This window comes from Schistocerca serialis, chromosome 2 (assembly GCF_023864345.2).
Source record: "Schistocerca serialis cubense isolate TAMUIC-IGC-003099 chromosome 2, iqSchSeri2.2, whole genome shotgun sequence".
Taxonomy (NCBI): Eukaryota; Metazoa; Arthropoda; class Insecta; order Orthoptera; family Acrididae; genus Schistocerca; species Schistocerca serialis.
In genome coordinates, this window is record NC_064639.1 from 492,446,708 (window position 1) to 492,470,384 (window position 23,677).

The 23,677-nt window shown below is 41.6% G+C and overlaps 1 protein-coding gene and 1 pseudogene across 1 annotated transcript in view; one reads left to right on the plus strand and one right to left on the minus strand.

Moving 5' to 3' along the window:
- Nucleotides 1-15,278: 15,278 nt before the first annotated feature.
- On the plus strand, nt 15,279-15,396 carry LOC126459489 (5S ribosomal RNA; annotated as a pseudogene).
- Nucleotides 15,397-19,670: 4,274 nt separating this feature from the next.
- Nucleotides 19,671-23,677, minus strand: part of LOC126457424 (uncharacterized) — a 36,309-nt gene continuing 32,302 nt past the window's right edge. Inside the window, exon 3 of the mRNA XM_050093692.1 lies at nt 19,671-20,627. Coding sequence (XP_049949649.1) covers nt 20,232-20,627 — 396 coding nt within the window. The 3' untranslated portion in view covers nt 19,671-20,231. The remainder of the gene's footprint in view (nt 20,628-23,677) is intronic.

The window sequence follows — 23,677 nt, forward strand, 5'->3', positions numbered from 1 at the left end:
ATTTGGGAGACAATCTGAGCAGCCGTCTTCGGTTGTTTGCAGACGACGCTGTCGTTTATCGACTAATAAAGTCATCAGAAGATCAAAACAACTCGCAAAACGATTAGAAAAGATATCTGAATGGTGCGAAAATTGGCAGTGTACCCTAAATAATGAAAAGTGTGAGGTCATCCACATGAGTGCTAAAAGGCATTCATTAAACTACGATTACATGATAAATCAGTCTCATCTAAAAGTTGTAAATTCAACTAAATACCTGGATATTACAAACACGAACAACTTAATATGGAAGGAACACATAGAAAATGTTGTGGGGAAGGCTAACCGAAGACTGCGTTTTATTGGCAGGGGACTTAGGAAGTGTAAGAGATGTACTAACAAGGGAACCTCCCTATCGCACCGCCCTCAGATTTAGTTATACGTTGGCACAGTGGATAGGCCTTGAAAAACTGAACACAGATCAACCGAGAAAACAGGAAGAAGTTGTGTGGAACTATGAAAAAAATAAGCAAAATATACAAACTGAGTAGTCCATGCGCAGGATAGGTAACATAAAGGACAGTGTGAGCTCAGGAGCGCTGTGGTCCCGTGGTTAGCGTGAGCACCTGCGGAACGAGAGGTCCTTGGTTCAAGTATACCCTGGAGTGAAAAGTTTAATTATTTGTTTTCAGACAATTATCAAAGTTCAGGCACTCACACATAATCAACTTCGCTCTCCAAAATTGCAGGACATGTTCAGATTTGCTTGGACATATGCAGGATTTGACGGTCTACACATTGAAAAATTTGAAAACGTTAAAAACATATGTTTTGACAGAGCACAGGCAAAACTGTGCGACTGTGAAACTGTTGCATTCATTTTTTGCAGTTTATGTGACAAACTCTTATGTTTTCATCACATTTTTGGGAGTGATTATCACATCCTCAAGAAAATCTAAATCGGGCAAGGTAGAGTAATCTTTTTACTCATTCGCCAAGTGTACAAGATAGGTGGGTGGACAACATATTCCTCTCATGTGAAGCACATGCCGTCACCAGTGTCGTATAGAATATATGAGACGTGTTTTCCTGTGGAGGAATCGGTTGACCTATGATCTTGCTATCAAATGTTTTCGGTTCCCATTGGAGAGGCACGTCCTTTCGTCTAGTAATCGCACGGTTTTGCGGTGCGGTCGCAAAACACAGACACTAAACTTATTACAGTGAACAGAGACGTCAATGAACGAACGGACACATCATAACTTTGCGAAAATAAAGAAATATAACTTTTCACATGAGGGAAGACTTGAACCAAGGACCTCTCGTTCCGCAGGTGCTCACGCTAACCACGGGAACACGGCTCTCCTGAGCCCACATGATTCTTGATGTTGCTTATCTTGCACATGGACTATACAGTTTGTATATTTTGCTTATTTTTTTCGTAGTTCCACACAACTTCTTCCTGTTTTCTCGATTAATCTGTGTTCAGTTTCTCAAGGCCTATCCACTGTGCCAAATTATAACTAAATCTGAGAGGGGTGCGATGGGAAGGTTGCCTTGTAAGGAGACTGCCTACAGTACGCTTGTCCGTCCTCTTTTAGAATGCTGCTGCGCGGTGTGGGATCCTTACCAGAGAGGACTGACGGAGTACATCGAAAAGGTCCAAAGAAGTGCAACACGTTTTGTATTATCGTGAAATATGGGAGATAGTGTCACAGAAATGATACAGGATTTGGGCTAGACATCATTAAAAGGAAGGCATTTTCGTTGCGACGGAATCTTCTCATGAAATTCCAATCACCAACTTTCTCCTCCGAATGCGAAAATATTTTGTTGTATTTTGTTGACATCGACCTACATAGGGAGAAACGATAACCACGATAAAATAAGGGAAATCAGAGCTCGTACGGTAAGATACAGGTGTTCGTTCTTTCCGCGCACTATACGAGATTGGAATAACAGAGAATTGTGAAGATGGTTCGATCAACCACCTGCCAGGCACTTACGTGTGATTTGCAGAATATCCATGTAGATGTACATGTAGAGATACTGATGTGTAGCACAGGCTAACTCATGTCGCTGCTACAACAAATTTCCCATTAACGGTCTTCAGAGCTGCTGCTATTGTGAGAACCTCTGCCTGCCTGTCTGGTACACTATTCTTCAGATGACCCCGCAAGAAATAAAAAACTAGGGTTTACGTCAAGAGAACGAAGTACTCACGAAACAGTGCCTCCTCTTCATATTCGCTTTCCAACACGTACGACGTACTTAATCATGAGCAAAATGTTTTCATACTCGAACTACACTTTACACAGATATCAAATTGGATACTTTCCAACAAAGGAGGGAATATTTCCCTCAGAAGGATAGTCTTTATTCTTGCAGTGAAGTGGGGAAAAGGTAGATGTGAGCGTATTGGTCAATTACTGACTATGACCACCTACGAGTTCACTACAAATCTATGGCGAAGGCTCTTCACGATTGTAAAGTGACGATTTCAACGGACTATACATGAGTCCTGAGCTTTCTGCATTTGGTAAAACCGCCTTCATCCTAGAAAAGCCCATGAATAGGAAAGCGAGAATAGCCTCCACAGGGTTGCCTCAACACGACGCTAGGTGCGAATTCAACAAGTTAAAGATAGCATTTTCTGTAATATCAGAGATGTAGCTGCTCTTCCAGTAATATTTTGAGTAAAAATTTTCGAAGATAGAATGTACAGGGTGTAGCAGGAGAAACGGTCCGCATTCAGTCATATGATAGGAACGATCAACTGAAGCACAAAACTTCATATGGACTTATGCCATGCCATATTTCGAGTGATCTCCGAGATTCAGCAAATTTACGTTCCATTGTTATTTATTTTCTGCATTATTCAGTACATTGTCAGGCTTACAAATACACACTTCAAAAAAATTTTTGCATCACCCTGGGTTCTGAGAGTTCCGGATCCTGTACAGAAAATTGGAATAGAGACCAACATAAACATCATTTCCTCACTTTTTATTGCTCTTGAAAACCACACATTGCAAGTTGTACCACCATCGGTGAGACCTTCACAGGTGGTGGTCCATATTGCAGTACACATCAGTACCTCTAATACACAGCAGCACGTCCTCTTGCATTTATGCACGCCTGTATTCTTCGTGGTAGACTATCCACAAGTTCATCAACTTTGTTGGTCCAGGTTGTCCCACTCCTCAAGGGCGATTTGGCTTCGATCTCTCAGAGTGGCTGGTGTGTCACGTCGTCCATAAACAGCCCCTTTCAATCTATACCATGCATGTACGATAGGGTTCATGTCTGGAGGACATGTTGGCTTCTCTAGTCGAGCGATGTCGTTATCCTGAAGGAAGTCATTCAGAAGATGTGCACGACGAGGGCGCGACTTTTCGTCCATGAAGACGAATGTCTCGCTAGTATGCTGCCGATACGGTTGCACTATCGGTCGGAGGATGGCATTCACGTATCGTACAGCCGTTACGGCACCTTCCATGACCACCAGAGGCGTACGTCGGTGCCACATAATGCCACCCTAAAACAGCAAGGAACCTCCACCATGTTTCACTCGCTGTACAGTGTGTCTAAGGCGTTCAGCCTGACCGGGTTGCTTCCAAACACGTCTCAGACGATTGCCTGGTTGAAGGCATATTCAGCACTAATAGGTGAAGACAACATGATGCCAATCCTGAGCAGTCCATTCGGCATGTTGATGGGCCCATCAGTACCACACTGCATGGTGTCATGGTTGCAAACATGGACCTCGCCATGGACGTTGGGAGTGAAGTTGCGCATCATGCAGCCTATTGTGCACAGTTTGAGTCGTAACACTCCGTCCTGTTGCTGCACGAAACGCATTATTCATCATGATGGCTTTGCTGTCAGGGTTCCTCCGAGCCATAATCCGTAGGTACCGGTTATCCACTGCAGTAGTAGCCCTTGGGAGGCCTGAGCGAGGCATGTCATCCACAGTTCCTGCATCTCTCTGTATCTCCTCCATGTCCGAACATTATCGCTTTGATTCACTCCGAGACGCCTGGACACTTCCCTTGTTTAGAACCCTTCCTGGTACAAAGTAACAATGTGGACGCGATCGAACCGCTGTATTGACCGTCTAGGAATGGTTGAACTACTGACAACACGAGCCGTGTACTTCCTTCCTTGTGAAATGACTGGTCCTGATCAGCTGTAGGACCCCCCCTCCGTCTAATAGGCACCATAAAGCGAGACCTTTACAGGTGGTGGTCCAGACTGCTGTACACACCGGTACCTCTAATACCCAGCAGCACGTCCTCTTGCAATGATGCATTGTTGTTTACATATTTGGGTTCAAATAGCTCTGAGCACTATGGGACTTAACATCTGAGGTCATCAATCCCCTAGAACATAGAACTAATTAAATCTAACTAATCTAAGGACATCAAACACCCATGCCCGAGGCAGGTTTCGAACCTGCCACCGTAGCTGTCGCGCGGTTCCAGACTGATGCGCCGAGAACCGCTCGGCCATTCCAGCCGGCTACATCTTTGGGCGACTTTAGTGAAATCTCTGAACAGTCAAAGGGATTGTGTGTGTGATACAATATCCACTGTCAACGTCTATATTCAGTAGTTCTGGGAACTGGGGTGATGCAAAACTTTTTTTTTATGTGTGCATAAACATGTACAACAGGAAGTAAACATTACAGCAAGCACTTTACAAACTATCGCGAGTTTTCAATGCTGACAGAGCACAGTGTGGTAGGGTGGTGGCGTAACACTACGGTTTCTGCAAGCAACTCCTCCAGGCTCGGTGGCTAAGATAGCGGCGCCTCAGGCGAAAATGACGTCTCCAGCATTGTGGCAGCCGTGACCATTGTGGGAGCGCTGTGGCCAGCGCGCTGTGTGCGAGGGCTCAGCGGGTCCCGTGCCGGCTTTGTATCCCGTGTATCCGGGCAGTCTGTCCTGACGTTAGGTCGAACAAGTGACCCCATACAGCATTCTGGACGGCCCCGTACTGTCACAGCCCTGTGATGATACTGCAGCAATACTGACACAAGAGTATATCTCTACAAAAATTTTTATACAGATGTTTTTATATGCTCACGGTCTGCACTTGCTTGCTATCTGATGTGCCTTGCAGCATGTATACTAAGCATTTCCGCAGTTGCTAATGTGGGACTTCCGCCTTCTTCAGCTTAGGTGCCGCCATGTCAACTATTTTCACACCTTGCCTAGCTGACACGCCTCGCAATGCGCGACGGCTGTGTTGTTTATTATAAGGCATAACATCCGTGTTCGCCTGCAGCTGGCTGGTCTGTAATCTACTTCCTACTTTGTGCATTTCTGGCTGAATGCCGTTTCTGGGTTACATTGCCTTCTCTGTTAACAAAACCCTGTCCCGCGGACCGCCTTAACTACACTGTCTTACGCTAGAGATGGCTCTCAGCACTATGGGACTTAACTTCTGAGGTCATCAGTCCGCTAGAACTTAGAACTACTTAAACCTACTAACCTAAGGACATCACACACATCCATGCACGAGGCAGGATTCGAACCTGCGACCGTAGCGGTCGCGCGGCTCCAGACTGTAGCGCCTAGGACCGCTCGGCCACCCCGTCAGGCTCGGGTCCCCCCGTCGGAGGTTTGAGTCCTCCCTCGAGCATGTGTGTGTGTGTGTGTGTGTGTGTGTGTGTGTGTGTGTCATCCATAGCGTAAGTTAGCTTAAGTTAGATTAAATGGAGTGTAAACTTAGGGACTGATGACCTCAGCAGTTTGGTCCCATAAGACCTTACCACAACTTTCCACTTTCCTTACATTGTCTTGTGTTCCTTCTTCTGCCTGTGTAAACAAGACCCACACTTAGAAGAGCAAGTGTCGCTGCGGCAGCTGGTACGACAATCGTCAGCGCTGTTTTCCTCCTGCACTGACTCTCCCTGTATTGACTCATGTGCCGCGTCGATGTATCCACAGAGATTCCCCCCTCCTGCTAGCAAACGAGATTGTCGATGGACTGCATTAACTCGAGCCCCTAAAATTACGGCAGGTAGATGGAAAGTAGATCTCATTATATCACATGATGTCCTGTTTATTAGTAGTTAACTCCCATCTAACTCTAGCCTTTTGCCGTCATGTGTCCCCCTGCTCGAAACAACTTGTTACTACTACTACGTTATCGAAGTCAGGGTGCAGCCAATGTTCCACAGTCCGTGCAAGTACAGCTCACAGCTAATCACTTCTTTCGCGTATTACTTCTCTACTTTCTTTCCCATTAGTATCTTCGCTTTGCAACTATTCTGACCCTCTTCCACTGCTCTGTTTCGTCAAATCATAATCACACGTCTGTAACACATCTGCAGTTCTATTTCTTCCAGTTCAACATGTTTACTCTTGTCCTCCGCAACCAATAACAACCGTAGCACATTTGCACTGACAAATTTCTTCAGCATCCACCATTTAACAGCATATGTGTTTTTTTGTAGCCCGTCCAGGTACTATTCCAGTGACAGCAAGTTCACTCCAATTTAGCCTTACACAGCTTGCTGCTTCGCTCCTGTAACTCTGCTAACTTTCTTCGTGCTTCCCATATCCTGTCTTCCAAGGACTGTAACCAGTTTGTTACTACTACTTCCGTGTGCAATATTTCCAATATTACAATTGTAAGTAGCCTGTTTGTATGTTAGCAGCAATATAGACTGTGTTAATATCGCTGGCAGCTCTCTGCACCTTCGGCAAGAGATTCTGGGGTTGGATGTACTAGCAGTTAGTTAGTAGATAGAGAAATGTAAGGACATGTTTTTTCTTAGTGGAGACTCTGTGTTAGTAGGACATGCATTGTCAAGTGAGACGCAAATGAAATGTATGAGGATGGATGTATGGTTTGATAAAATTTTGGCAATGGAATTATTGACAACTATATAATATTTGGAACTGGATATCACATGAATAAGGTAAAATTTTCTAAATACATTGTTCGCTCTACAACAAGATCTTTCTTTTTCTGACCATATGCCTCTTAGTAGTTAGAGTCTATAGCAGTTAGAATCTCTTTATTTAACTGGCCATTGTTGCTACTTGCTGTAATTGCTATCGTTATTATTATGAAAATTTTCAGTGAGCTAAATGACTTATAAAAAAGAATGCGGGTTTCTACTATCGAGATTCGTTAATGTAATGAGTTTAGGCAATTAACAGAGTTGGAGGTAGTTTGATATTTCTGTAATTCAATATTTTTTGGATTTGTATTATTGTTAGGATTTCTTGTAATTCAGGGCCATTCTTTTGTGTTAATTATTGGAAGTCATGTTGTCAATGTATAGCAGTCAGATTGCGTTGGGCTTGTATATTGTGGGTAATAAATGAATAGGTTAAGTTTCAGTTGTCTTTGTCAGGGAAGATTCTGTTGGTCAGCGTTTTATAGAAAAGTTAAAGAGTTAGTTTCACAATCTCTTAATGTTCCGATTCACTAATTCCTAATTCTTCCGTTCTTCCGCAGTTTTGTCGTAGCTCATTACTTCCCCAGTCATTTGGCGCAGTAACCGAGTATTTTTCAAAAATGGTTCAAATGGCTCTGAGCACTATGGGACTCAACATCTTAGGTCATAAGTCCCCTAGAACTTAGAACTACTTAAACCTAACTAACCTAAGGACATCACACAACACCCAGTCATCACGAGGCAGAGAAAATCCCTGACCCCGCCGGGAATCGAAACCGGGAAACCGTTAAATTTTAGCATTCAGACGTCGATTTTTTTTTTTGAGTCGTCAGATTCTGACTGGTTTGATGCGGACGGCCACGAATTCCTCTCCTGTGCCTACCTCTTCACTTCTGAGTAGCACTTGCTTCCTACATCTTCAATTACTTGCTGGATGTATTCCAGTCTCTGTCTTCTCCTACAGTTTTTGCCCTCTACAGCTCCCTCTAGTAACGTGGAAGTCATTCCCTTGATGTCTTAACAGATGTCCTATCATCCTGTCCCTTCTCCTTGTCAGTGTTTTCCACATATTCCTTTCCTCTCCGATTCTGCACAGAATCTCCTCATTCTTTATCTTGTCAGTCCACCTAAATTTCAATATTCGTATGTAGCATCACATCTCAAATGCTTCGATTCTCCTCTGTTCCGGTTTTCCCACAGTCCATTTTTCAGGACCATACAGTGCTGTACTTCAGACGTACATTCTCAGAAATTTCTTCCTCAAATTGAGGCCTATGTTTGATACTAGTAGAATTTTCTTGGCCAGTATTGCCCTTTTTACCAGTGCTAGCCTCCTTTTGATGTCCTCCTTGCTCCGTCCGTCACTGTTTATTTTGCTGCCTAGGTAGCAGAATTCCTTAACGTCATCTACTTCTTGATCATCAATCCTGATGTTAAGGTTCTCGCTGTTCTCATTTCTGCTGTTTCTAATTACCTTTGTCTTTCTTCGATTTACTCTCAATCTATACTCTATACTCATTAGACTGTTCATACCGTTCAGCAGATCCTGTACATTTTCTTCACTTTCACTCAGGTTAGCAATGTCATCTGCAAACCGTATCATTGATATCCTTTCGCCTTGAATTTTAATCCCACTCCTGAATCTTTCTTTTATTTCCATCATTACTTCTTCGATATACAGATTGAACAGTAGGATTGAGAAACTACATCCCTGTCTTACACCCTTTCTAATCCGAGCACTTCGTTCTTTATCGTCCACTCTTATTAATCCCTCTTGGCTCTTGTACATATTGTATATTATCGGTCTCTCTATAGAGCGTACCCCTATTTCCCTCAGAATTTCGAAAATCTTGCACTATTTTACATTGCCGAACGCTTTTTCCATGTCGTATGTCCATAATCGCAACAAAACCTATACTTCCGTGTTCCATCCACAGATTTTTTGACTACGGCAACTCTCCTCAGTAATTCCATCCTTCACTGCTGGTCGATAAATTCTTCCAGAATCGGCTGCTAGTGCCTTGTAGCTCTGTATGGCTTGCGGTAAACCGTTGATTCATTTCCTGTTGGTATCCAGTGCTGAGTAATATACACAGCTGGCAACAGCGGTATTAGAAAAAGGAATTCCCTAAACTCCAAAAGTAGCTGTTCCATCCGTTCTCTGTCACTACCATTTTGACGCTTACTTCCCTCATTATGCAGTTTAGATGGCGTTTGGTGAACGTCCGTGGCTAACAACAATACTGTAACGCAATGTGAATCGTCGGAAACTCGATAATGCTACCCATTCGCAGATTCAAACTATACGAAAGAAAGTCATTGAAACAAGTATCCACGCATATCTAGTAGATCATACTCCGTATTCCAAAGATCCAGTGCCGACTTATCACCCACACAAACAGTCTCCGATTTTACACTTGCAGACTCTTTGGTGTAGGTAACTTGACGTCTTTGTCTTTGCGTGGGTTTTTCATATTTGTACTTATGCAGCAGACTATTTGATGTATGTAATTTGACATCTTTGTCTTTACGCGGGTTTTTTCATATTTGGTCTCCTGCAGTTTGCAAATTAAAGTTGTTCTGCAGCGTATCTCACGTTGATGATCTATTCCTTTCTCATATAAGAAAGAGACGGAAATTACGACAATCCGAACCTATCTACCCATTCATTTTAAGTAACTTCGATTCCCAATGAAGGTTTCATTTATAGAAACAGTAGGCTCAATGTCAAACATTCAGTGATTTACTATAAGAATTTGTTTTTGAGTGGTCATTTGTATGTTATCCTTTCGAAATCTGCGTCCTTAAATAGTTCCCAGGATACCCCACATTGGGACGCACATCGAGATCCGACACACATTTTTTAAATACGAAGTATTGCCGGGTTCCCTTAGCTATACAAATATTCTGCATCTGAAACAGAAGAATGGAAAAAGCCAATGAATTCAAAAGACAAAAGGATAAAGATCACGGCAGATGTATGAAATGCCGTACTTCATCTGAAAGACCAGCACATGTTTATCAGTTGCAAAGTCCGCCACGATAGCTGAGTGGTCAGCGTGCCGGATTGCCGTCCTACGGGCCCGGGTTCGATTCCCGGCTGGGTAGGGGATTTTCTCCGCTCAGGCACTGGGTGTTGTGTTGTCTTCGTCATCATTTCATCCCCATCCGGCGCGCAGGTCACCCAATGTGGTGTCGAATGCAATAAGACCTGCACCAAGGCGGCCGGACCTACCCCGTAAGGGGCCTCCCGGCCAATAACGCCAAACGCTCATTTCAATCAGTTGCAAAACAGAAAGACCTCTTGCCGATGCTGCCATTTTTCCCCAATAGCACATAAATTTCACAGTAAACTTCGGAACAATTCATCCAAACAATAAATTTAATTTTGTTATTCCCCTGATAAAAAACTTAAAAAGAAATGCGAAATGGTTTTTTTCCTTCCTGGATGCAGGCAGGCACGCTGGCACTGGATCGAATCCGCCCAGCGGATTAACGACGAGGGCCAACATGCCAGCCAGCCTGGATGTGGTACAGCATGGGAAATATTTCTCTTGTATGCCTTCGTGAAGGGGGGGGGGGGGGGCAGAAGATAACTCGAACTTGGCACATGGCCTTCTCCTCTAGAAAGACCACCAAGGTTTCTATTCAGTGAGAGACTGCGATGGAGTTTGAAATTTAATCAGAAACTTTATGTCACCACCATTCCTGCTCTTTCTGGCCAGTGAAAGCCTTTAGCTTAATCTTAATTACTCATTACTAGAACCTATGTTCCAAAATGGCGTCCTCCCACCCCTGACTCATGTAGTGTATTTCTATTAGAGCCCCACCACCAGCCCTCACCCACCAACGCTCTTCATGTACCCAAGCATCATGAGGTGAACTTGTCATTCATGTTGTGTACGTCGATCGATCAACACCATGAACTGTGAGCCGCAGAAGGTGTTAATCCCTCCATCTCTCTCTCGTTGCACATTATTACTATATGTGTTTTTCATTAATTTCTTTTCCTTTCATAGTCAAAAGATCCCTGATCATGATGGAGTCAATCTACCAGATTTATGGGATCTGACCGAGTTACAAAAGCAGTTACCTAATTTATCAGACTTCTGATTTCCAATACCTGATTCTTCGTCCAACTTTTCGTCTCTAGCTTGGCAGTGCACTGGTTATATACGACAGCAGTGCACCGTTGATATATCACAGTATCAGCAGCTGCAAGACGTGAAACTACTCTTCTTCCAGTGCTGAGTTTTTATGACTGTGGACATGTATTTAAACAACAGTGGTGAGCATAAATGTTTGTGCAGCATGGATAAAAGGAACTAACAAAACTCAGCTGAACTGAAGGGTGCACTTCAGGTACATCGTAGTTATACGACAGCAGGCCTTAAATATATAGCACTCTGTCTTAAGGCCACGAGTGGCCTACCGGGACCATCCGACCGCCGAGTCATCCTCAGAGGAGGATGCGGGTAGGAGGGGCGTGGGGTCAGCACATCGCTCTCCCGGTCGTTATGATGGTATTCTTGACCGAAGCAGCTACTATTCGATCGAGTAGCTCCTCAATTGGCATCACGAGGCTGAGTGTACCCCGAAAAATGGCAACAGCGCATGGCGACTGGAGGTCACCCATCCAAGTGCCGGCCACGTCCGACAGCGCTTAAATTCGGTGATCTCACGGGAACCGGTGTATCCACTGCGGCAAGGCCGTTGCCGAGGCCTTAAAACTACAATGAAAAAAAAAACCGTTTTGTTACTGGAATTGTTGTGAATCACTAAGTTTTTGTAACTGTAATGTTCAGTGTCCATACATCTAGCTTTTACTAACCCTTTCTAAGAAGGTGATATCTGTATGTGATTCAAATTGACATCAGTACGTTCTGTCAGCGTTCCGCTTATCAATGTGAACATGAGACATCACCTCCAATCCTTAAAGACCTTGTCATCAATATTAGGAAGCTCATTAGTAAAGAAATATACAACGGTATTATTCCTTGATAGCACATATCCCTCAAACATTTGCGGGTATAAAACTATAGATGGCCTTATTTTTGTTACTAACTTTTGTAAATCGTCATTCCAAGGAGTCTTTTCCTTTTTTAATTAGACTGTAGATGATCTGATTTTTATGCTCTTCTAAAAGGTTAGTTAAGAAGTACCTGACATCTTTACAAATGCACATGCGAAATTTGTGTAACTATGATTTTAAATGTGACTGTGGTGTATATAAATGTGACTGCTGTTTACATCACTAAAAGTAGTTGATGATGGGATGCACAGAGCATTTGGGGAATACCATACTAACTTGTAGCTAAGAAAATTAAGTCCCCTCTTGTCCTGGATACGCTGAGGCAGGATGGCGGAAATAGGACACAGGGATGGAGACAAACAGCACAATATCTACTCCACAAATTCCTCCCCGATGACAATCCACGAACAAATACACAAGCACACACACACCTTAGGGAGACAATGCATAGGGATTACACTGCAAAAAACCGTCACCTGCCAGTTTGTGCGAGAGGAGATAGCGCTAGCAATTGTTGGCTACGAAACTAAGTAAATAGCAGGACTAGATCATATCCACTCGGTAGCATTGCGCCATGTATCACGGCAAATAGCCCCATACTTAACAAATCTAATAAATGACGCCCTGAGACTGAGACGGGTGCCTCTAGTCTGGAAAACAGCCAAGACTGTAATTATTAAAAGAGCTGCAATAGGAATACGTCAGTACCAAAATCGTACCGACCAATTTGTTTGTTAAATACATTGGTCTTTGAGAGGCTTCTACATAAGCGCCTTCAAGCTCACAGGGAAATCCATGGCCTCAGTCAGCACCAATTTGGCTTTATAGCGGAAAAATCTATTGACGATGCGATTAATTGGGCTTTCCAAATCGTAGAACAGACATTACAGAAGTAGGCAATTGCGATTCTTTTTGACGTTGCTGGCGCCTTTGATAATCTTCGGTGGCCAGCAAAGTTCGCACGAATTCGATAGCTACTAGTACTTGGATCCCTGTACAACAGTGTTCGAGACTATTGTAGGAACAAAGTGACTGAATGGCAAGAGGGAAACCGCGAGGTAGTAAAAAGGATTACCAAAGGATGTCCACAAGGCTCTATCTGCAGACCCATCTTATGGGGTACCACAACTGAACCGCTCTTGAGTTTAATCGAGTTAGACGAACGTTCAGACGGGATCGTTGCGTATGCTAACAACCTGTTAGGTGTGACACCAGCCAACACAAGAGCATTGTTGGAATAGGTGGCTAGCAGTATGCTACCCACAGTACAACAATGGTGCAACCAAAACAAATTATCCATAGAAGTCCAAAAAAGGGCGTACATAGTGCCTAAAGGATCGCTACAGAGGCACTCTCAAATATACACTGACAAACGACACAGCTTCAACGAACAAACTAGCCACATTAAATTCAACCGGTACAGACTACCATTCACACACATGAGAATGCACCACTGTGCACTTTTCGAATCGGTGTTGAGCTATGCAGCTAGAACATGGGTACATAGACTCGCTGTCGTCGTGAACAGGGTCACTGTTAGGCGAGGGTATTAGGCAGCACATCGTTAGATTCGCTGCATGTGGCACTTGGAATATATTCGATCGATGTAACCGCTAGATGTCGGGCTGCAACATATTGGATGAAGATGGGTAGAACTGAGAGTGTTGCAGGCACTGGGCAACACAAAGAAGATAGGCGACAACTAAAAAGTTTGCTTGCGGATACCCGGCATAAATAGTGAGACGAGAGTGATAAGAGCGGTTCAGTCTACGCATTTTGCCCCAATATCAAGGAGCGGTTACAGTTGCGCCAGCCGAGGCATGGTTCATTTTGTGACTACACACTACATCCTTATCCCACGCACTTGTAACGCATGTCGCTTTCAGAAAGCAACCGTTGCACATGCGGCGAACTACTTCCCCCGAGCACTTTCTTTTGAAATGCGTTAGATACAGGCACTTACGTGATAACATAGGACATATAAAGGAAACAACACTATACGATGTACCGAGGAACCCAGAAACACTGACACAGTTGAACCCAATCCCCAACAACATCTCGAAAGCAGACATGACGTAAACAAACAGGCCCATCAACACAGAAGGCACAGAAAAACCGACACAGATAGTTCGAGTAGCTCGAGTACTGATGATGATACGAGTGATAGTGACGACACTGTCATAACATAGACACACAAAATATACATAACGAAAAATGTGTAAAACATGCACAACTACTCACGTGAGCATTAATTAAAGATTGCAGTTTATATCCTATTACGAATCAATATAAACAAAAGTAGGAGTAATTAGAATAGTTCATGAATATATATTGTTTTATAATCCACGTTAGACCTGTACAGCAAACTGTTTAGTAGTTGCATCAATGAACACGTCAATGTAAATGTAATAACATGAATGTAATATGAACTTAATATAAAGTAAGCATGCGGGATCAAAGAATGTAAATGCACAACAAAAACCAATATGTATGTTACGCAACTATATAAAATTAATGGGTCCACTACTCAAAAAAGGCTAGTTTATTCCAAAAAAACGTTTTACAAGATTAATAATAGGTTAGTTGTGACTTGTTATTCCTCCTACAGCAATGTGGGAACAGTATATAACTTAATTAATTTCACTGATGTAAGATATTGTTCCAAAGCCAAGCAGAATTTGTTTACTAATAATCTACTTGTAGTAGTTATTATGTAACCTAACCACCATCTACTGACAAAGCACTCTAACAATCAATGCTGACATAAATTAGATCTGCATGGACTGAACATATCGTGTTTTCCAGAAGAGGGATTCTCATGTGGATAGTTACTAAAATAGGTAGCACCATATGTGGACGCTGAACTTGAATTTCAACACCAACTTCCCTTCCCCAGGTGGTGTTGGTGAAGGGATATCTGTATCTGCTCTTTCCTGTCTTATTTTATTCCCTTCTTAAATGATACCATAAATTTAAAATTTGCTTCTTCTAAAGTATTTTTCTTTGAAAGGCAAGTGTAATTGCTGCAAGTAAATAACAGATAACACCAAAGTGCAGACAAAAGAATTCCACACAGCCTGACCTCCACGTGGTGCTGCACGGGCAACAGTGCCCGTGGCTTCAACTGCATAGCACAGTTTTTCTGTGCGGTGGTGGTAATGAGTACTGGCTAAGAGATCTGTGTGGAGCACTATGGCCTACATAATAAGATGCCAGGCAAAATTGCTCACAATGCAGTTTGAAAAAAAAAAGTCCAGCAGCTATTAAGTTCTCACTATCAACATCGGCACCACTTGTGGGCAGTTACAATGGCACACCTCACCTATTAAAGTGAAGCTATTCACAGTAATGGGCAACGGCCTTGCCCCAGTGGATACACCGGTTCCCATCAGATCACCGAAGTTAAGCGCTGTTGGGTGCGGCTGGCACTGGGATGGGTGACCGTCCAGGCCGCCATGCGCTGTTGCCATTTTTTGGGTTGCACGCAGCCTCGTGATGCCAACTGAGGAGCTACTCGACCGAATAGTAGCGGCTCCCGTCACAGAAAACCATGTTAACGACCAGGAGAGCAGTGTGCTGACCACGCGCCCCTCCTATCCGCATCCTCAGCTGAGGATCATAAGACAGTCGGATGGTCCCGATGAGCCACTTATGGTCTGAAGTCGGAGTGCTTTTATTCACAGTAACAAGCAATCTAAATGTAAGGAGAAGAAAGCATGCAGTTGTGGGCACGTCCTCTAGTGAAGAGTTCAACATGTTGGCACTAGCAGCATTTCATCCAATGATTGGTGACAGGCATGTCAGAATTCTTCAAAGGTGATCTCACAACTGAATGGTCAAATGGCTCCTGCCTTACAATACATGTTGAGGAGTACCTAAAACAATTAAGATGTGCAACAATGAGGACAGTGTATAGTGCACTCATTTTCAGAAAACCAACTTTGGAAACTTGATGTGTACTACCACTGCCTTCCAGTGTGCTGTGAATGAACGTCTTGGAAGGAGAGAGTATGTGTATGGATATGGCAATGTATGTTATGAGCATATAAAGCTCATCCATGAGAAAACTTTGGAGGACACTTTCACTAACAATTTCGATGTTTGTTGTGATTCTGTTTTCAGTATGTATGGTGCGTCATGAATACACAATGGAGCTACAGAAATACATGCATACTTATACATGTGTATGCATCCTACAATGCTACATGGGATTAAAAAAAAGAAAATAAATGATTTTTTTACAAATAAAATTTCAAATAGATCATCCACATTAGGTAAAGCTGCATAAGCACTGTAATACGGTAACTATTTTAGCGTGAGACTTTTTCGCGTCACTGTTACGTTGCAAACTTTAAAAACATTGCCCCACCACGAAAAGTAAAACGTTTCTCATTGGATGGACAGAATTTTTGTAGGCGGAGCTTAAGGTTAAAATTGAGACCCTGATTGGTCAGATGAAAACACAGCCAGATAGTTTTTTTAAACCAACTTCGGTAAATTGTAGTAAGGAGAGGTTAGGAGAGAGTGGCTTCCGAGACGGTGAGGTGAGCGGAGCTGTGCTGCCCGTCGCCCCCTGACGAACACCGACAAGGTAATGAACGCACGCGATGCCGCATAACAGCGCATAAAGCTTCACTCAGAACTGCAGAAGTCTCATCTGTTACACCCCCTTTTTGCGTAATACTAGTGTCGATCGTCAATTAAAGCTCATGGTGTTCGCATTTGCCACTTGAAGTAAAAATCTGAAACGCGATGATTTTTCTGTTATTGAGAAGCCACATCAGCCACTGTAATTTACGACAAGTTAGATAAGTAATTAAAGATAATTGAGGGTCACTGTAGACCATTTTGATAGCTTTTTCTCTTGTGAAATTTAATTTAAACCTAGATTATAGATGTGATATGGCATATGTCATCCTTCGATCCATTGTAGAACCTGGAAACCCACTCAGGGAATATTCGTTCACATTTTTGTTGAACGCAGTTGGTTTTTATCATCCTGTATTAAAACATTTCATTTTATCAATAGCGCAATTTATAAACAATGTTTTGTGAGTAGAATAAAATTTCCAATGGTAAACTTAACTGCTTTTTCGACGTTATTTTACCAGCTAACAAAAAATGTGAAAGCCTTGAACCCCTTCCACTAAATTTAGTTAGTATTAAGATTCTTTTACAGGGAGTGCAGTGGAGCTGACGCTGAAATCATTAAGTATTTGGTTATATCATCGCTAGCCTCACTGAACTCTTCTGAACTCTACATGTCATGTGTGGTCTGGCGTCTCCTTACCAGCAACAGGTCCCAGGTTCAAACTAGTCAATTCCCTAAAAAACACGCTCAGAGCGTCGTTGTGCGGAAGTGGTAGGGAGACACGATATAGATCAAACAGACACGACGCAGAATGTTAGAAAATGGCGACCCTGCCAGGATGTCTCTCTTTTATTGAATACTTTCTTACTATCTATCGCTGCAGCTACTGTTTTTGACTATTTATAACGTTCAAAAAAAAAATTTTTTTACTACGAAAATTTTTCTTTTTCTAACATTCTGCCAATCAGGGTCTCAATGTTAACCTTAAGCTCCGCCTACAAAAATTCTGTCTATCCAATGAGAAACGTTATACTTTTCATGGTGGGGCAATGTTTTTAAAGTTTACAACGTAACAGAGACGCGAAAAAGACTCACACTAAAACTTGCAGCTGGTGTGGTCCTTTTAATGTTATTGTAATATCTATACCGTTCTTCTGGAGGGCTCTATCTTTTAACATGGGCTGGGGGGTGGTCCTGACGTAACAGAGACGCGAAAAAGTCTCACTCTAAAACATGCGGCTGGGGTGTGGTCCTAACGGTTAGCTGGCGACGTGGGTGTCCGTCCCTTATTGTAGGGCCTTCTAACTTAACACGGTTCTGCTCTCGGCTTCTGTTCTCGTTTCTCCCCTCGGAACTGCGTCTGTCTCAGGGTGGGAAGGTATGGCATGCATTTAGGCATTCTTGTGTTAAGTCTGTCATATTCCTTTTGCTCACTCGTTACTCGTATTACTTTGGTTAATTTAATGTCACGATTTATTCGGAGGTATGTGACATACTACTGGATTTGCTTATCATGTCAGGGTTTTCATGGAAGGTGTAGGATTTGCCTGACACCTTACAGCTAGAGTATACGCACTAAATAAAAAAAAAAACGGAGTGACTGCATTACTACCCTATCGCTCCCAGGGGCTGCAGATATTTGCACGTGCAGTAGAACCACAGTCTAACATAACAGCCGTGACACTCTGTCTCGTTTTTGGTACCTACTGCGATAGCAGGTTCCAAGTACCCAGTAAGCGACATGTCTGAAGACAATAGCGGATAAATTAACGTTTATGTTGATTTGCGACATAAATTTTAAAATAGAGTGTATGTAGTACCACATTTGTCATTATTTAGTTTTTTTAAGGACCCCGGGAGATATAAACGATGCTTCACTGAACAAATTATTTACAGTTTTACTGTAACATTCAGATAATTACAGAATAAAATTGTTTTCCTTTAATACCTAAAAATTGCTAGTAAATACCAGAATACCAGATCTTTTGCAGAATTACGTCGTTTGTGTTCTCAGCAAAATGAATTTTCGTACGCTACACTTTTAGCCGAATCAGGAAATGTGGGATGCAGGAAACCTGTATGGAACGTAATACCTACATTATTGAACGCTACAAACAAGCCGCCACACCTGTAGCTTAAGGGAGAACCACACAGATACGATAATAAGTAGTCAAAAGCAATCAAACTGTTTCCCAAAACACAAGAAATCAATTCCGTAACTGCTGCTAAATAAGATCCACAAACAGCAAGAATCTTCAACACATTCTCTTTCGAAGTACAAATAATTACATCTACTCAAATATTCGAGCATTAGAAAGTCGAATGAAGTGCATGAATCGACGAATCGTTAGACTCCATGAAAATTTTTAAGTGTCAAGAATAGTACCCGTGATAGTGAAAACAGGCAACATCAGAAATAGAAGTTTCTCAAACATGAAATATGTGTTAATGTTCTCTTGTTTTCAGCGGAATAAGCTGCAGATACAAACACATTCGAAAGTATTTTTTCATGAATAAACGGCAGCTCCTGTTACTGAATCAGTGGGATTCGGTTATTTTATGTGTATTCCACGATAATTCATGTCACTTGATAATTTGCGAACGCATGAAACACAAAAATCTGACAACTATTTCGTTCATTATGTAGAAAATAATTTAAAACAAACACTGCCCATAAGATACATGTGACTGACTGCTTTCTCACCACTTGGAGCGCTAGTCTCGCTCCAGCTGTAAAGCGGTAGCAACTTCCGCACTAAAGAGCGTCGTGACTGTATGTATTAGATTGTGGTACAACTACTGCTGTTATTGGGTCTTCCTGTAAATAAGATCAGGACTGATGTAAATGACAATTTAATAATTTCTATTTTACTTCTATATATATAGATACAATTTTTTTCTCTTGTATGAAGAATGGCAATGATAGTAGCTAAAGAACACAGAGATACGTTTTCATTTATTTAATACACATTTTAATAACAACGATCAAATACTTTTTATGCTAATATTGTTTAATAATGTTGCCTACAAACTTTTTAAAATAATATTAGTAGCATGAAAACATATATATAGTTTTCCACAATGAACTTTTAAAAAATATGTTAACATTGTTTGATATAGCTGTTTCAGTAGAAATATTTTTACTGTTGACATTCTTTGATATAGCTTTTAAAATAATAGCTTTTTTTGGTTGGTGAATGATGCAACCAGTCACAATAATTTTTAAATGTTTTATTTTAGTGCCATAACCGGTTTCAGGCTACCATGTCCATCTAATATTTTTAGTTAACCAGTTGTTTTAACTGACAGCATGTCGTCTGCTCACATATTGCACAAAAATATTTCAGTATTTGATGCCACTTCGTAAGTCGTTTCAGTAACGCAAATACGCTAAAATGCTTGCGTTTATTTATATATGAAGCAAAATACTGGTGTTTGCTTACGTAAATTCCAGCACATGGCGATTTGTTTTGTTGTAGTCCACGTTGTTTTCCAGGTCGATGTACATGTTGTTGAATTCCGCACAGCACGCATATTGTAAATAAAGTATAGCAGTTGTCTCACTCTTTAAATACAAAACCTCGAGGAGTAAATACTGATTAATCATGTAATAGCATAGGTAATAGTTTCAGGGAGATGAAAGGATGTCTAAAGTTGCCATTTAAAAGTTGTTAAATAATGTCAGCTGTAATAGGTGTACATGCTACAAATGTTCATAAAATTCCTTTACTTTCAAAAAATGGTGTCAGGTATTTCATGTAGGATAACGAATAAGGATTTTTGAAGATCTTTCCGAAAGCTTCTTCGGCGTGTCCTGGGTCACTGAACAATTTCGTAAACTCTACACCGTACTTTTCAGTCGCCAGAGCTAAGCTGCTCATGATGCTGAAGAGAAATCCTACGACTAGACAGCGGTCCATTTCCCGCTTTAGCTCCTCTAGAGTGAAGACCTCAGCTTCCTCCTGCATGCCCAGGCGCCGTAGGATGTCCACCAGCGTGTTGTGGTACTCGCCCAAAAGGTCATCCATGTGGTGGCGATGGACCTCCTCGCTAGCGCTTGCGTACAAGAAGTACTGCAGATCCAAGGCTGGGCTGGTCACGTATGATACCTGCAAACATCGCCAGAACACTAGTTTAGAGTAAAGATCTCATACTCTAACTATTCATCACCAACTCACACTATTGGATGTACTAGTTACTCGCAGACAATTCTATTATGATAAATGACGAAATAGGGAAGAAATCTTCTAGTAAGTTGAGTCCATTTACAGTTACAGTAGAGAGCAGGAAACCTCTTGTTTTAGTTATTTAGTTTGTTAGCCGTTTATACGAATCAAAAATGATTAGGAAAACTAATCTTAGAGAGATGGAACGAGTCATTTTATACTCTTATTACTAATTCGTACATAAGTATGGCTACATACTGACCATTTACAAACTGTTTTTTCTTTAATACAGATGTGAATTAGTAATTACTAACACACCACCTTTCACATATTAAATAACAGAAATTCTTCTGTGGAATACATAATGTCAATGGCAAACTTTTTCAGTTTGTTTTCAGATTGAACTTCGCTTTCTCGCAGACGTTTTATATCGTGGGTAAGGGAACAAAAATTTTGGTGATGGAATTGTGCACCACTTTTTCTGAAAAGACAATCTAAATGTGGAATAATGAATGTCATTTTCTCTTCCAATATTGTAATTATATGCACCATTGTTCTTATTGTACTTTAATGGGTTGCTTACGAGAAATGTAATGAGGGAGTAGAAATACAGTGATGCACTAGTCAAAATACCTAACCCCAGGTATCTGCAATATAATCATGGGTGAGTATCACATGCTATTCTTACAGCACTTTCGTGACCAATGGAAACTTTCTTTCTAAAAGTAAAGCTATCCCTTAACATGACAGTATTGAATGGGAATATGCAGAGTATGTCAACTTAACGATTTGTCTTCCCCCAAGGTTTCCAGTGATTCTAATTGCCAATGTGTAAGAACTGAGTTCTTTTAGGAGTTCTAAATTTTTGTTCAACTTCAGTTCTCATCAACATTGCTACATAAAAACTTCGAAGTTTACAGCACACTTATTATTTCCTCGACATCTGTTTTATTTATCAACTGGTACAGTACCTCTAAAAGTGAATATGTTGTCTTCTGGAAATTGATAGTGAGACCATATATATATATATATATATATATATATATATATATATATATATATATATAATTTCGATGAATGATATTAATCAAACGAAAGACAAACATAATACCTCAATTCGTCTTCAAAGTGATGTCCACTGGCCACAATTCTCTTTACGACAATGTTTATGTAGTTGCTGCAAACTGTCACAGAAAGCTTCTTTTGAAATTATTGAGCAATGTCAATCAAAATATGATGTGGACAGCTTTACAAAAAAGTTCAAATATGTGTGAAATCTTATGGGACTTAACTCCTAAGGTCAGCAGTCCCTAAGCTTGCAAACTACCTAACCTAAATTATCCTAAGGACAAACACACACACCCATGCCCGAGGGAGGACACGAACCTCCGCCGGGACCACGCGAACAGTCAATGACTGCAGTGCCTAAGACCGCTCGGCTAATCCCGCGCGGCGACAGCTTTACACAGCCATTGTTTTCAGTTAGCCAAAGCTTTGTGAATGATGGCGTCCACATTGTCTTTGGCAGTTCCTGGGTTATCCGATTCTGTGCCAATATATATAATTTGAGAAGCAACAGTAGACCTAGCACTGAGCTTCATGAATTCGTGAATCCACATAAGTGATTTCTCTCCACCAGAAGAATCTTCCACGGCTTTATTCGCCGCGCAGAATTAGCCGAGCGGTCTAAGGCGCTGCAGTCGTGGACTGTGCGGCTAATCTCCCTCGGGCATGGGTGTGTGTGTTTGTCCTTAGGATAATTTAGGTTAAGTAGTGTGTAAGCTTAGGGACTGATGACCTTAGCAGTTAACTCCCATAAGATTTCACACACATTTGAACATTTTTTTTAACGGCTTTATTCGTTGAGTTATTGAGGACAATTTTCGGCATTCTTTTGTTTAATAAGGCATTATCCATTGGTTGACTATACCATTAATTTATCTAGAAGGATAAAGTTATTCAAACAGCCAGACGCATTAGATAGATCACAAAAGGGGCAGTCAGTGCCATTTCGTTATTTTATGCTTGTAAAATTTGGTGATGAATGTATAAATAGCATTCTTAGTCAAAAAAACCTTATGAAATGCAAACTGTGATGTACAAAGGATGCTATTGTTGCTCAGGTATGATACTATTTTCGAGTACATTCCTATCTCAAATACTGTGGGAAATTATGTCAATAGTGAAACTGGTAGGTAGTTATTGACATGTTTCCTATCACTTATCTTATAGAGATGTGGTGAATGCGTGAACATTGTGTTCTGTTAAAAATCACTGAAAACTAGATCGAGAGGCGAGAGATATTCGTGTAAGTCTGCAGAAAAAATGGTTCAAATGGCTCTGAGCACTATGGGACTTAACAACTGAGGTCATCAGTCCCCTAGAACTTAGAACTACTTAAACCTAACTAACCTAAGGACATCACACACATCCACGCCCGATGCAGGATTCGAACCTGCGATCGTAGCGGTCGCGCGGTTACAGACTGAAGCGCCTAGAACCGAACGGCCACACCGGCCGGCTGTGCAGAACAGAAGTAGTGAGGAGAAAGTGTGTTTGCTACTGGTCCAACCCTTCTGGAACGGAACTAAAATAGATGGTGATGCACAACGAGTGAGGCAGCTCTCGAAACTTATTGTCGATCATCGACGAACATAACAGCACACAAAATCGGCAAAGTGTGACTAAGGCTGGCACAGAATCGAATAACCGAGAAATTACTAAGGACGCCATCATTCACAAAGTTTCGGATAATTGTTTTCCACTGATGAAATCGGCAATGCACACTTGTCCGCTTCACATTTTGATTGACATTGATCACTAAGTGAAAAAGAAACTTTCCCCGACTTTTTCCAGCCACTGTATAAATGTTGCCAAAAAGTGAATTGTGGCCAGTAGACATTGCTTACAAGGCGAATAAAGGTATTCTATTTGTGTTTCATTTGACTAATATCATTCACCAAACTTGTAATTCAGTCTTGGCGGTATTCTTA